This window comes from Oncorhynchus kisutch, linkage group LG27 (genome assembly GCF_002021735.2).
Source record: "Oncorhynchus kisutch isolate 150728-3 linkage group LG27, Okis_V2, whole genome shotgun sequence".
Taxonomy (NCBI): domain Eukaryota; kingdom Metazoa; phylum Chordata; class Actinopteri; order Salmoniformes; family Salmonidae; genus Oncorhynchus; species Oncorhynchus kisutch.
The window spans coordinates 42,547,546-42,562,689 of record NC_034200.2 but is presented as its reverse complement, the minus strand read 5'-3'; the positions used below and the strand labels follow the sequence as shown (position 1 = coordinate 42,562,689).

General features: G+C 44.8%; 1 protein-coding gene across 1 annotated transcript in view; it reads right to left on the bottom strand.

Moving 5' to 3' along the window:
- Window positions 1-58: 58 nt before the first annotated feature.
- The window catches only part of LOC109879698 (PDZ domain-containing protein GIPC1), a 46,159-nt gene continuing 31,073 nt past the window's right edge, over window positions 59-15,144 (bottom strand). Inside the window, exons 2-6 of the mRNA XM_031806506.1 lie at window positions 12,262-12,447; window positions 2,941-3,121; window positions 2,435-2,547; window positions 2,201-2,282; window positions 59-1,752 (exon numbers count right to left, since the gene is read on the bottom strand). Of these exons, the coding sequence (XP_031662366.1) occupies window positions 1,601-1,752; window positions 2,201-2,282; window positions 2,435-2,547; window positions 2,941-3,121; window positions 12,262-12,447 (714 nt within the window). The 3' untranslated portion in view covers window positions 59-1,600. The remainder of the gene's footprint in view (window positions 1,753-2,200; window positions 2,283-2,434; window positions 2,548-2,940; window positions 3,122-12,261; window positions 12,448-15,144) is intronic.

Below are 15,144 nucleotides of genomic sequence, written 5' to 3'. Positions count from 1 at the left end.
GCTCCTGCTCAATCTACATGACATCTCTGTAGTTAATGAATAATACAAAACACTCAGCTAGAGAATAGTACATTTTATTTTTTTGTCTAACTGATCCCTTAAGTATTTCCATAAAACACTGAAGCTGTGTTCAGTAGTAAACCTCTCTAAAACAACTCAATACACATACTATAGTAAGAATTAATTACTATTCAAATTCAGTGTGGTGATTCAATTCAATCTACAGTGGTTTCTTTCGACAGTGTCAGACATTTTGAATTGCAATTGACCACGAAGTGACACTTTTCAAGATTTCTGTCGAATTCCAATCGTCGGTCTTGAGATTTTGTATAAAATATTTTCCAGCTTAAAATAAATAAACAAATAAGTATTTATGATAATTATATACTAAGCAGCCTGTACAAAACAAAATGCCACGAAGTGAAGGAATATTAGCTGAAAGGTGGGTCGGGATCTGACCTCACCCTCCATAGCTAGAATAAAAACAACGATTTAATTTCTCTGTAGGCTCTAAATAAACAGTCATCTGTGAGGCGTTGGAACATATGAAGAAGACCATACGGCATCTGTTTCTGATGGGGGATCTGCTGGTGCTTAAAACTCCACAGCAACATTAGAAGACTAATATAAAACGCCACGATGAACAGTAAGTATGTGATCATTAGTACATTACAATTCACACCAGTTATTAGAAGGACTGATTCAGACAGAGGTGTGTACCCATTGGAACCCGTGGGAAAGGACAAGTAGTGCACTATGTAGGGAATAGGGTGGCAAGTAGTGCTCTATAAAGGGAATAGGGTGCCAAGTAGTGCACTATGTGGGGAATAGCGTGCCAAGTAGTGCACTATAAAGGGAATGGTGTGCCAAGTAGTGCACTATAAAGGAAATAGGGTGCCAAGTAGTGCACTATAAAGGAAATAGGGTGCCAAGTAGTGCACTATAAAGGGAATAGTGTGCCAAGTAGTGCACTATAAAGGAAATAGGGTGCCAAGTAGTGCACTGTAGGGAATAGGGTGCCAAGTAGTGCACTATAAAGGGAATAGGGTGCCCATTTGGGATGCAATCCAGAGAACTAGGTTGAGTGGGACATGACTGATCAATAAGTGATTCTGTCCTCGAGGGTGTATATAATAATAGTAGGGGAATATAATCGATAGTTACATATCACAATATTATTTTGGACCGTATTATGTAGATACTTTGACTCTTTAAGTATCGACTTTTCCTTTTCAAAGGTAGTGTTAGCTAGCGCTATTCGGATGTACCTGCGCCAAAATTCAGGTATTTTCCATCCTATAGTTTGTTCTCCATCTTTTAACACAGTGACCACTTATTTCCAAAGACTGATTTAAAACTAATTTCCTCATTCTCTAGCTTGTCCTTCTGCAGCAGACATTTAGTGAGCAATATGTTCGGAACATCAAATTTGAATAAAATCACAGTATGGACTCGCAATGCGTGAGGTCCCTGGTAATTCCCTCATTCTCTACTGGCTGATATTTGTCCACTGGAACAGGGGTTGGTAGCCTGGTTCCAGATGTGTTTGTGCTGTCTTGGACCAGGCTTGGTGATCTGGGTAATCAGTTAAAACATTATTTTAAAGACGTCCCTGTTTGGCATCTCCAATGGCGCCCCAGACGTCGAACACAAACTCGTCAGGGAAGGCAAAGTCTCCGAGAGCCTCGTCCAGAGCCATGGCAAACTCATCAGGGTTCTTCTTGTCCCGACCCACCTCCACCATGGTTGCCGCTGGGGGGGGGGGGAGTAGAGAGGATTTATCACAGATTAGAACAACTGCCTTCATGACCAATGTAACAGTGTAGCTTCCGTCACCGATTTGAAACGCTAATAGCGCGCACCGCCGCTAACTAGCTAGCCATTTCACATCGGTTACACCAACACCACCGCTAACTAGCTAGCCATTTCACATCGGTTACACCAACACCACCGCTAACTAGCTAGCCATTTCACATCGGTTACACCAACACCACCGCTAACTAGCTAGCCATTTCACATCGGTTACACCAACACCACCGCTAACTAGCTAGCCATTTCACATCGGTTACACCAACATGTTTCTGTTTAAAGTAAACCAATGTGTATTCTGATCGTTTTCCAGTCTAGACATTAACGTAAATTAGATATTCCTACACTGCTTCTGAAATCCAATCTGGATTTAACAGGGTTATCAACTCACCCAGTTCTGTATCTCTGATACCCATGTAGCTCTCCAGTAAGTCATCCACCTTCTTCACTGCTTTCTCCTCAAACTCTGTTGGCTGGAAAGGAGAAACAGTGTGAGTACGAGAGAGAGAGACAGAGAGAGAGAGACAGAGACAGAGAGAGAGAGAGAGAGAACCCCCCCCCCCCCCTGACCTTCTCTTAGCGACAGTGGGATTCAGACGTCCAAACAACTTAAGTAGACACTCACCACTTCCTCTACGGTAGCAGGTCCTTTGGCGCGCAGTCTCAGAGTCCCTCTCCCTGTCCCCAACTTATTCTCACTGGCCGGCTTGGCTCCCTTCGACCTCGGCTCCAGCATCTCTGTTCAGCACCAAAATAAAACGCTTCAGATCAACTTATCTAAACATCTTGTTGGGCTAGAATAAAAGCCTGCACACCCTACAAAGTTGAAGACCCTTCTACATGAGGCCCTCACCAACGACCAACTACTACAGTTCATCATTTGTATTTGATCTTTGTTTAACTAGGAAAGTCAGTTAAGAACACATTCTTATTTACAATGACAGCCAATCAGGGAACAGTGGGTTAAACTGCCTTGTTCAGGGGCAGAACAACATATTTGTACCTTGTCAGGTCAGGGATTCGATCTAGCAACCTTTCGGTTACTAGTCCAACGCTCTAACCACTAGGCTACTTGCCGCCAATGTAGCTTACATTTCTAGAAATGTTACTGAACATCCCCTGTCCACTCACCGAAGGCCTTCATCGGCTCCACCAGTTTGAGGGTGAACTTCTGCTCCTTAGGCAGCTCCTTCAGCATGCGAGCCACCTCGTAGTGACGTGTTCCCACAATGTTCTTCCCGTTGATACACTCTATGTGGTCTCCTACAGAGATCACCTTCACATTGTCCACCACACTGCCCTCCTTGATACGCTGTTGGGGGGACCGGGAGAGAGGGGTGAGAGAGAGAGAGGTCACCTGCCTTTGGCCTAAAGAGCAGGAACCTGGACTTAATAAATCAGAAATACAGACATTGTCATCCTACAAGAAACATGGTATAGCAAAGACTGACCTACTGGTTGCCCTCTAGGCTACAGAGAGCTGGTAGTCCCATCCACCAAACTACCAGATGTGAAACAAGGAAGAGACTATAAAGCAGACACAACCCACTATTCAATTAATCAAAACAGGAGCATTTTACATTTGGTTAGAAATAAATAAGTTAATTATCTCAACAGAGAAAAATGTCCTCCTGTGTGCTACCTATATCCCCCCACTAGGATCCCCATAACTTTAATGAAGACAGCTTCTCCATCCTGGAGGGGGAAATCAATCATTTCCAGGCCCAGGGACATGTACTAGTCTGTGGCGACCTAAATGCCAGAACCGGACAAGAACCTGACACCCTCAGCACACAGGGGGACAAACATCTACCTGGAGGTGACAGCATTCCCTCCCAAATATCCCCCCTACACACAACAACCAACAAAAACAGGTCACTACTACTTTTATATATTTAACCAGGCAAGTCAGTTAAGAACAAATTCTTATTTACAATGATGGCCTACCCCCTGCCAAACCCGGATGACGCTGAGCCAATTATGCACCGCCCTATGGAACACAGCCTGGATTTGAACCAGGGACTGTGATGACGATACTTGCACTTAGACCGCTGTGCAAGCTCTGTCTGACACTGGGTCAGTACATAGTCAACGGTAGGCTTCGAGGTGACTCCCACGGTAGGTACACCTACAGCTCTACTCTTGGCAGTTGTACTGTAGACTACTTTATCACAGACCTCAACCCAGAGTCTCTCCGAGCGTTCACAGTCAGTCCACTGACACCCCTATCAGATCACAGCAACATCACAGTCTACTTGTAACAGAGCAATACTCAACCATGGGTTATTGAAGCTGGAAAAAAAGACATGCTATTCAAAAAATTAGAGGGAAAAACAATTGGACAACAACAGATCCAAACCCTCCTAGACAACTTCCTGGAAAAAAATGTTTCCCTGCAGTAGTGAAGGTGTAAACTTAGCAGTAGGAATCCTGAACAAAATGTTTGACCTAACATTGCTAACATATTATAGCAGAAAACCTAAGAAAATGAACAACAATGAGAAATGGTTTGATCAACAACGCTAAAATCTAAGAAAGAAATAGAGAAACCTGTCCAACCAAAACATAGAGACCCAGAAAACCTTCACTATGGAGAATCACTAAAACAATACAGAAATACACTACGGAAAAAGAAGGAACAGCACGTCAGAAATCAGCTCAATGTAATTGAGGAAGAAACCACTTCTGGGAAAACTGGAAAACTAAACAAACAACAACACAGAGAGTTATCTATCCAAAATGGAGATGTATGGATAAACCTCTTCTCCAATCTGATTGGCTCTATAACAAACAACAAACAGCAAACACATATACATGATCACATACAGATCTTAGAATCAACTATTAAAGACCAGAACCCACTGGATTCCAGAACCCACTGGATTCCAGAACCCACTGGACTCTCCAATTACATTGAATGAACTACAGGACAACCCCTCCAACCCAAAAAGGCCTGTGGTATTGATGGTTTCCTCAACCAGGCTGTAACATCACAAAATGTGGAAAAAGTCAAGGGGTCTGAATACTTTCCGAATGCACTGTGTGTTTGTGCGCACACACACACACACACACACATTAATTGGCAAAGGCACTACAACAATCTACAGCACCCAGCCTCACCCTGAAATCAAATGTCTACCGTTCGCTGATGATCTGATACTTGTGTCCCCAACCGAAGAGGGCCTACAGCAGCACCTAGATCTGTCCCCAACCGAAGAGGGCCTACAGCAGCACCTAGATCTGTCCCCAACCGAAGAGGGCCTACAGCAGCACCTAGATCTGTCCCCAACCGAAGAGGGCCTACAGCAGCACCTAGATCTGTCCCCAACCGAAGAGGGCCTACAGCAGCACCTAGATCTGTCCCCAACCGAAGAGGGCCTACAGCAGCACCTAGATCTGTCCCCAACCGAAGAGGGCCTACAGCAGCACCTAGATCTGTCCCCAACCGAAGAGGGCCTACAGCAGCACCTAGATCTGTCCCCAACCGAAGAGGGCCTACAGCAGCACCTAGATCTGTCCCCAACCGAAGAGGGCCTACAGCAGCACCTAGATCTGTCCCCAACCGAAGAGGGCCTACAGCAGCACCTAGATCTGTCCCCAACCGAAGAGGGCCTACAGCAGCACCTAGATCTGTCCCCAACCGAAGAGGGCCTACAGCAGCACCTAGATCTGTCCCCAACCGAAGAGGGTCTACAGCAGCACCTAGATCTTCTGCACAGATTCTGTCAGACCTGGGCCCTAACAGACATGGGCCCTGACAGACCTGGGCCCTGACAGACCTGGGCCCTGACAGACCTGGGCCCTGACTGACCTGGGCCCTGACTGACCTGGGCCCTGACTGACCTGGGCCCTGACTGACCTGGGCCCTGACTGACCTGGGCCCTGACTGACCTGGGCTCTGACTGACCTGGGCTCTGACTGACCTGGGCCCTGACAGACCTGGGCCCTGACAGACCTGGGCTCTGACTGACCTGGGCTCTGACTGACCTGGGCTCTGACTGACCTGGGCTCTGACTGACCTGGGCTCTGACTGACCTGGGCCCTGACTGACCTGGGCTCTGACTGACCTGGGCTCTGACTGACCTGGGCTCTGACTGACCTGGGCTCTGACTGACCTGGGCCCTGACTGACCTGGGCTCTGACTGACCTGGGCTCTGACTGACCTGGGCTCTGACTGACCTGGGCTCTGACTGACCTGGGCCCTGTCTGACCTGGGCCCTGACAGTAAAATCTCAGTGAGACCAAAATAATGGTGTTCCAAAAAAAGGTCCAGTTGCCAGGACAACAAATACAATTTCCATCTAGACACTGTTGCCCTAGAGCACATTAATAATTATACCTACCTCGGCATCAATACCACAGGTAACTTTCACAAAGCTGATCTGAGACAAAATGCAAGAAGGGCTTTCTATTTCAAATCAGTTGTAGAATCCATTCCCCTCTATGGTTGTGAGGTCTGGAGTCTGCTCACCAACCAAGAATTCACTCTAATGGGACAAACACACAATTGACACTCTGCATGCAGAATTCTGCCCAAAATATCCTTCATGTACAATGCAAAACCCCAAACAATGCAGAGCAGAATTAGGACTACCCCCACTAATTATCAAAACACCAGAAAAGAGCTGTTCAATTCAATATCCACCTAAATGGAAGAGATGTCCACGCATTCCACCACAAAGCCCTCACCTACAGAGAGGTGAACCTGAACCTGTACAGATTAAATGAGCATAGCCTTGCTATTGAGAGAGGCCAACATCGGCAGACCTGGCTCTTGAGAAAAGAAAGGCTGCCACACAAAATGAGCTGGAAACTGATCTGCAGGTCCTAACCTCCTGCCAAAGATACGACCATATTAGAGACACGTATTTCCCACAGATCTTAAATTTAATCTTAAAACACATTTTTAAACAAGGCTAACATTGATAAACTCCAATATATGTTAGGTGAAATACCACAATGTGTGTCACAGCAGCACGATTTGAAAACAGGGCAACTAGTGGAGCACAAACATTGTAAATACCACCAATATTTCTCTGTTTATTTATCTTCCACTACTATTCCTACTACAACTGCCAAAACACAGCTTATAACATGACATTTGAAACATCTTAATCCTTTATGAGTGTAATTATCACTGTTAATGTGTTCATGTTTAGTTGTTTCTTCAGTGGCTTCGGCAATATAAAACATACAGCATGTTCTAATAGGGGCCAATAAAGGCCAATTAAATTGAGCGTATGTTGACATTATCACAAGTCTTCGATGTCGGACAAAAATGGCATAACCATAATCAGTGAATCAAATTGTCTCTAACCATAATCAGTGAATCAAATTGTCTCTAACCATAATCAGTGAATCAAATTGTCTCTAACCATAATCAGTGAATCAAATTGTCTAACCATAATCAGTGAATCAAATTGTCTAACCATAATCAGTGAATCAAATTGTCTAACCATAATCAGTGAATCAAATTGTCTAACCATAATCAGTGAATCAAATTGTCTAACCATAATCAGTGAATCAAATTGTCTAACCATAATCAGTGAATCAAATTGTCTAACCATAATCAGTGAATCAAATTGTCTAACCATAATCAGTGAATCAAATTGTCTAACCATAATCAGTGAATCAAATTGTCTAACCATAATCAGTGAATCAAATTGTCTAACCATAATCAGTGAATCAAATTGTCTAATCAAATTGTCTAACCATAATCAGTGAATCAAATTGTCTAACCATAATCAGTGAATCAAATTGTCTAACCATAATCAGTGAATCAAATTGTCTAACCATAATCAGTGAATCAAATTGTCTAACCATAATCAGTGAATCAAATTGTCTAACCATAATCAGTGAATCAAATTGTCTAACCATAATCAGTGAATCAAATTGTCTAACCATAATCAGTGAATCAAATTGTCTAACCATAATCAGTGAATCAAATTGTCTAACCAAATCAGTGAATCAAATTGTCTAACCATAATCAGTGAATCAAATTGTCTAACCATAATCAGTGAATCAAATTGTCTAACCATAATCAGTGAATCAAATTGTCTAACCAAATCAGTGAATCAAATTGTCTAACCATAATCAGTGAATCAAATTGTCTCTAACCATAATCAGTGAATCAAATTGTCTCTAACCATAATCAGTGAATCAAATTGTCTCTAACCATAATCAGTGAATCAAATTGTCTAACCATAATCAGTTCCAACAAATGAATTATTTTAAGAACTTGGTATAATTGATCTTTTATTCCTACAGGTGATTAAAGATCTATAGGACAGGTCTAAAAATATCAAGATCTATAGTTTCTATAGAGGACTAGTTAAATATCAAGATCTATAGTTTCTATACAGGACTAGTTAAATATCAAGATCTATAGTTTCTATACAGGACTAGTTAAATATCAAGATCTATAGTTTCTATACAGGACTAGTTAAATATCAAGATCTATAGTTTCTATAGAGGCCTAGTTAAATATCAAGATCTATAGTTTCTATACAGGTCTAGTTGAAAGGCTATAGAGGACTAGTTGAAAGGCTATAGAGGACTAGTTGAAAGGCTTCTCTGATAATGAGAGGCTTCAAAGAGTTGAAATAAAGAAAATATATCCGTGCAGATTTATCTCCTAATTTAGGATCATCTGCACGGTCCTGGGTTTTGGTTCTGTGTGAATATGAATGATCCACTTAATACAGGCTGAGTCTGTTAAGGAATGAGAGGGAGGTTCACAGAACCAGTATGGTCCCTCCCAAATGTTTATGACCGAGCAGGTTCCTTCAAAACCACAAATAGAACCAGCTTTATGACCGACCAGGTTCCTTCAGAACCACAGTCAGCTTTATGACCGACCAGGTTCCTTCAGAACCACAGTCAGCTTTATGACCGACCAGGTTCCTTCAGAACCACAACCAGCTTTATGACCGACCAGGTTCCTTCAGAACCACAACCAGATTTATGACCGACCAGGTTCCTTCAGAACCACAACCAGCTTTATGACCGACCAGGTTCCTTCAGAACCACAACCAGCTTTATGACCGACCAGGTTCCTTCAGAACCACAGTCAGCTTTATGACCGACCAGGTTCCTACAGAACCACAACCAGCTTTATGACCGACCAGGTTCCTTCAGAACCACAACCAGCTTTATGACTGACCAGGTTCCTTCAGAACCACAGTCAGCTTTATGACTGACCAGGTTCCTTCAGAACCACAGTCAGCTTTATGACCACAAATCAGAGGTACTTTTATTCACCAAGGAATATGACCAGGGCCCGGTTTCCCAAAAAGCTCATCGTTAGAACCTTCGTAGGAGCATCGTTAAGTCTACGAGCTGTTTCCCAAAAACCATCGTTACTAAAGTTGCTCTTGAAAACACTGGTAAATCCAACCTCTTCCCCAGACCACTCTAGAACAACGGAGAGCATCGTAAGATGCTTTTATTGCCCTCCAGCATCACTTTATACACACAAGTTCTCCGCTAAACATAGAATCAAGATGTTTATCTGTCTCTCTATGACCGTTGGTAACATCAGAACAAAGTTGCCAATGTCTTTGTAAATGTTACAAACAAATCGAAGGATAAAAAGCTTCAAATGATAACCGAGATGGCTGTGTAACGCTAAATAGCGTCATCATGTGTAACGGATGTGAAACGGCTAGCTTAGTTAGCGGTGGTGCGCGCTAAATAGCGTCATGTGTAACGGATGTGAAACGGCTAGCTTAGTTAGCGGTGGTGCGCGCTAAATAGGATCATCATGTGTAACGGGTGTGAAACGGCTAGCTTAGTTAGCGGTGGTGCGCGCTAAATAGCGTTTCAATCGGTGACATCACTCGCTCTGAGACCTTGAAGTAGTGTTTACCCTTGCTCTGCAAGGGCCACGGCTTTAGTGGAGTGATGGGTAACGATGCTTCGAGGGTGACTGTTGTTGATGTGAGCAGAGGGTCGCTGGTTCGTGCCTGGGTATGGGGCGAGGGGACGGTCTAAAGTCATACTGTAACAACTGCATAAAAAAAATGAATAGCCTACAGTATATGCTACATAGGCCTACTGTATATAATTCAATCATATCATCAATTATCAATACATATTATCAATACAATTCATGTTCATTCAATAGAGTTCTGTTTTGTTATTGGTAGGCTACTGTCTGTAATTAGTCTCAATATATCTCATGATGTGTAGCCTAACGTGCGATGATGCGCCAGATCTGGGATTTAGAGCATTTTAATTGGATACGCATTAGAATAAGCCGCCTCGATAATATCTCTCTTAGGAGCGGATTGGTCGTCAGTATTGTCAATGAATTCTAAATGTTGCATCATCATCATGATGACGTGACCTGTGACACTTTGCTTCTTGAAAGTCCAATATCTTGATAACTGACATGCAAAACATGTTGGGACTGAATCAACCGTGAACTGATGCAAAACAGCGCTAGAGATAGTTTGAGTGGATTTGACCATTAAGGTCCAATTTGAATGGAGAAAGCTGATCCATTGTCAGTTTGGTGAAATAATTCTAATGTTAAAGGTAAGATTTGAATGGAGAAAGCTGATCCGAGAGCTCCCTTTCTTTCCATCCTATCAGTATCAACACTACGCCTCAAGGACACACTTAGTGAACCTTCTCTCAGTGTGGTGTTCTGGGAAAACACACGTTACATCTTCGGCCGTTGTCGGAAAGAGGCATCGTTAAAATAAAAAAAACACTCGTAAGTCTAATTTGAATCACTAATGGGAAACCGGGCCCTGGTGAACTAGTGCTGACACCATCAAACAGACTATATAGGTAACAATTAACCCAAACTGCATACAGTAGATACAAAGATCAAATCAAATCAAATTTATTTGTCACATACACAGATACTATAGTCCATCTTTCCCCTGAAGCTGGTTCGTGTACCCGGGGGTCAGTCTGTTCTGGAAAACGCTGACTAATCAAAACAGTAAGAAAACCTCTGGTGTAAACGCTCTGAAGATACCGTGACGCTTCACCAACACAAGGGGGTGTCTTGGAGCAATGTTTTACACACTAGCCTATAGAGCCCACCAGGGGGGGGGCAATGTTTTACACACTAGCCTATAGAGCCCACCGGGGGGGGGGGGGCAATGTTTTACACACTAGCCTATAGAGCCCACCGGGGGGGGGGGGGGGGGGGGGGGGGGGGCAGGGCAATGTTTTACACACTAGCCTATAGAGCCAACCAGGGGGGGGGGGGGGGGGGCAATGTTTTACACACTAGCCTATAGAGCCCACCAGGGGGGGGCAGGGCAATGTTTTACACACTAGCCTATAGAGCCCACCAGGGGGGGGGGCAATGTTTTACACACTAGCCTATAGAGCCCACCAGGGGGGGGGCAATGTTTTACACACTAGCCTATAGAGCCCACCAGGGGGGGGGGGGGCAATGTTTTACACACTAGCCTATAGAGCCCACCAGCTTGTCGTCATAAAACCCTGACATTAATACCGCTGTTTCCTTCAGCCAAAACTTTGGAAAACTTTGATCATAAAACCAGCCTTAAGGTAGTACTAAACTAGCCTCTCTAAGACCAGGTAGTACTAAACTAGCCTCTCTAAGACCAGGTAGTACTATACTAGCCTCTCTAAGACCAGGTAGTACTAAACTAGCCTCTCTAAGACCAGGTAGTACTAAACTAGCCTCTCTAAGACCAGGTAGTACTAAACTAGCCTCTCTAAGACCAGGTAGTACTAAACTAGCCTCTCTAAGACCAGGTAGTACTAAACTAGCCTCTCTAAGACCAGGTAGTACTAAACTAGCCTCTCTAAGACCAGGTAGTACTAAACTAGCCTCTCTAAGACCAGGTAGTACTAAACTAGCCTCTCTAAGACCAGGTAGTACTATACTAGCCTCTCTAAGACCAGGTAGTACTAAACTAGCCTCTCTAAGACCAGGTAGTACTAAACTAGCCTCTCTAAGACCAGGTAGTACTAAACTAGCCTCTCTAAGACCAGGTAGTACTAAACTAGCCTCTCTAAGACCAGGTAGTACTATACTAGCCTCTCTAAGACCAGGTAGTACTAAACTAGCCTCTCTAAGACCAGGAAGTACTAAACTAGCCTCTCTAAGACCAGGAAGTACTAAACCCCAACGATTGTTTTACTTCACTACATAATTGACACCCGAGTCCTGATCATATAACTATCGTCTATAATAACTGCCTAATAGAAGTGACAGCCCTGTGATTGTAATGATTCAATTGATATATTTTATTGGTTGATTGATGAGATTTTATGGATTGATTGATTGTATCCTACCTTGATGTGGCCTGAGTAATCAAGCAGTGAGTACTCGGCACCCTGGCACATGTAAAGGCTACCAGGATGGGTTGTGATCCGGCCATTCTGACTCGCAAACGCTCCTATCTTTCATATCTCAATAACATCTCTCTCTATTTTTTAAATATCTAAACAAAATCCTACCTTGATGAAGGCGTATCCCGCCCCGTTATCTGTGATGGTGAGTCCCAGGGCCTCCTCTGATTTAAACACCTCCACCTCCTTCTTAATCCCTTTAATGTGGGCGAATATAAAGTCTTCCAGGCCGATCTGACCACCAAGCAGCTTCTCCATGTCCATCTTATGGGTGTTCAATGTACAGAACAGGATCTGGAGACACATGAAGAGACAGAGAGACAGTTGATAAAACCATGTGCCACGGAATCGGAACATCAAAAAATCTCTTCCTAACTAATTTTGCAACCTGTATGGAGCCTCGGTCAACATTTTGGTCCTCAAGTTAAACTCTTCCCAACATTTTTTTTGTTGTTGCCAATTTTGGTTTTTCGACTCAGGGAGGACAGACACGTTCCCTACCTTCTCCCCCTTCCTCCTTCCTCCTCCATTTTTGCAGTAACACTGCAATCAGTTGGTTTTAATTTGGATTGAGCAGATATTCCCATATGATTGTTAACTGCACATGTGACATAACTCAGCCTTTCCTATTCATAATATCACTAACTAAGATAATTCCTTTTTTAAACATTTTATGTGCAAAGCTCTTAGAGAGACTTAGCCATAAAGACTCCCAGCTGTAATCGCTGTCAAAGGAGTTTCTAACATGTATTGTTTCAGGGGGGGGTGAATACTTTCTGATCTGGACAAAACATTAAGAACACCAGATCTTTCCATGACATTGACTGACCAGGTGAATCCAGGTGAAACTATGATTCCTTATTGGATGTCACTTGTTAAATCCACTTCAAATCAGTGTAGCTGAACAGAAGGAGACAGGTTAAATAAGGGTTTTTAAGTGTTGTTGAGACAATTGAGACACGGTTTGTGTACAGTATGTGTGCCATTCAGAGGGTGATTGGGCAAGCCCTTGAACGGGGTAAGGTAGTAGGTGCCAGCAGGCGCACCGTTTTGTGTCATGAACTGCAATGCTGCTAGTTCTTTCACACTCAACAGTTTCCCGTCTGTATCAAGAATGGTCCACCACCAAAAATAAATCCAGCCATCTTGACACAACTGTGGAAAGATTTGGAGTCAACATGGGCCAGGATCCCTGTGGAACGCTTTCAGCACCTTGTAGAGTCCATGCACCGATGAATTGTGGCTGTTCTGAGGGCCAAAGGTAGGTTCCAATTCAATATTAGCAAGGTGTTCTTAATGTTTTCTATACACAGTGTTTTATTTGATATATTTTTCATTCATTTTTTAAAATACATTTCTTGACGGTGCAGCGATAGTCCTGGGAGAGGACCATATGGCACGGTGCAGCGATAGTCCTGGGAGAGGACCATATGGCACGGTGCAGCGATAGTCCTGGGAGAGGACCAGATGGCACGGTGCAGCGATAGTCCTGGGAGAAGACCCAGGTGGCACGGTGCAGCGATAGTCCTGGGAGAGGACTATATGGCACGGTGCAGCGATAGTCCTGGGAGAGGACCAGATGGCACGGTGCAGCGATAGTCCTGGGAGAAGACCCAGGTGGCACGGTGCAGCGATAGTCCTGGGAGAGGACCAGATGGCACGGTGCAGCGATAGTCCTGGGAGAAGACCCAGGTGGCACGGTGCAGCGATAGTACTGGGAGAGGACCCAGGTGGCACGGTGCAGCGATAGTCCTGGGAGAAGACCCAGGTGGCACGGTGCAGCGATAGTCCTGGGAGAGGACCCAGGTGGCACGGTGCAGCGATAGTCCTGGGAGAGGACCAGATGGCACGGTGCAGCGATAGTCCTGGGAGAAGACCCAGGTGGCACGGTGCAGCGATAGTACTGGGAGAGGACCCAGGTGGCACGGTGCAGCGATAGTCCTGGGAGAGGACCCAGGTGGCACGGTGCAGCGATAGTCCTGGGAGAGGACCAGATGGCACGGTGCAGCGATAGTCCTGGGAGAAGACCCAGGTGGCACGGTGCAGCGATAGTACTGGGAGAGGACCCAGGTGGCACGGTGCAGCGATAGTCCTGGGAGAGGACCCAGGTGGCACGGTGCAGCGATAGTCCTGGGAGAGGACCAGATGGCACGGTGCAGCGATAGTCCTGGGAGAAGACCCAGGTGGCACGGTGCAGCGATAGTACTGGGAGAGGACCAGGTGGCACGGTGCAGCGATAGTCCTGGGAGAGGACCCAGGTGGCACGGTGCAGCGATAGTCCTGGGAGAGGACCAGGTGGCACGGTGCAGCGATAGTCCTGGGAGAGGACCCAGGTGGCACGGTGCAGCGATAGTACTGGGAGAGGAACGGAGAGGACCCAGGTGGCATGGTGCAGCGATAGTCCTGGGAGAGGAACGGAGAGGACCCAGGTGGCACGGTGCAGCGATAGTCCTGGGAGAGGACCCAGGTGGCACGGTGCAGCGATAGTCCTGGGTGAGGACCCAGGTGGCACGGTGTGGACTGGGAAAGAAGCGGGAAAGACAAAAGGGATCACGACACACAGTTGATAATTATATTAATTTAAATGCTAATCCTTTGCACATGAACGCTCACTCATTTGGGAATAATTGCAATCAATATATATTTACGCCCATGTGTCGTTGTGATCTCTGTTGGAATCCGGTCTGTCTGCTGGAGAGTTCATCCGAGTCTCTCTCTCTCTCTTTCTGTTTCCCTGAAGATCAAAGTCTTAGAATGGATACTTCAGAGTACCATTCAGAAATGTTCTCATAGAATAGGTGTTTCGGCGGTTGGCGGTATTCTCGTCCCAAGTTTACATAATTCCTAGCTGCAAACTAGTAATTAGTATCTAAGATTCTGTAGGGATCGATAGTCTCAGAGTTTAACCATTTCCAGCCGTGTAGCCAATGCTCCACATGGTATGGTTAGGAATTCAATAACTATTCGCAATCACAGCTCACGCTGTGGGTT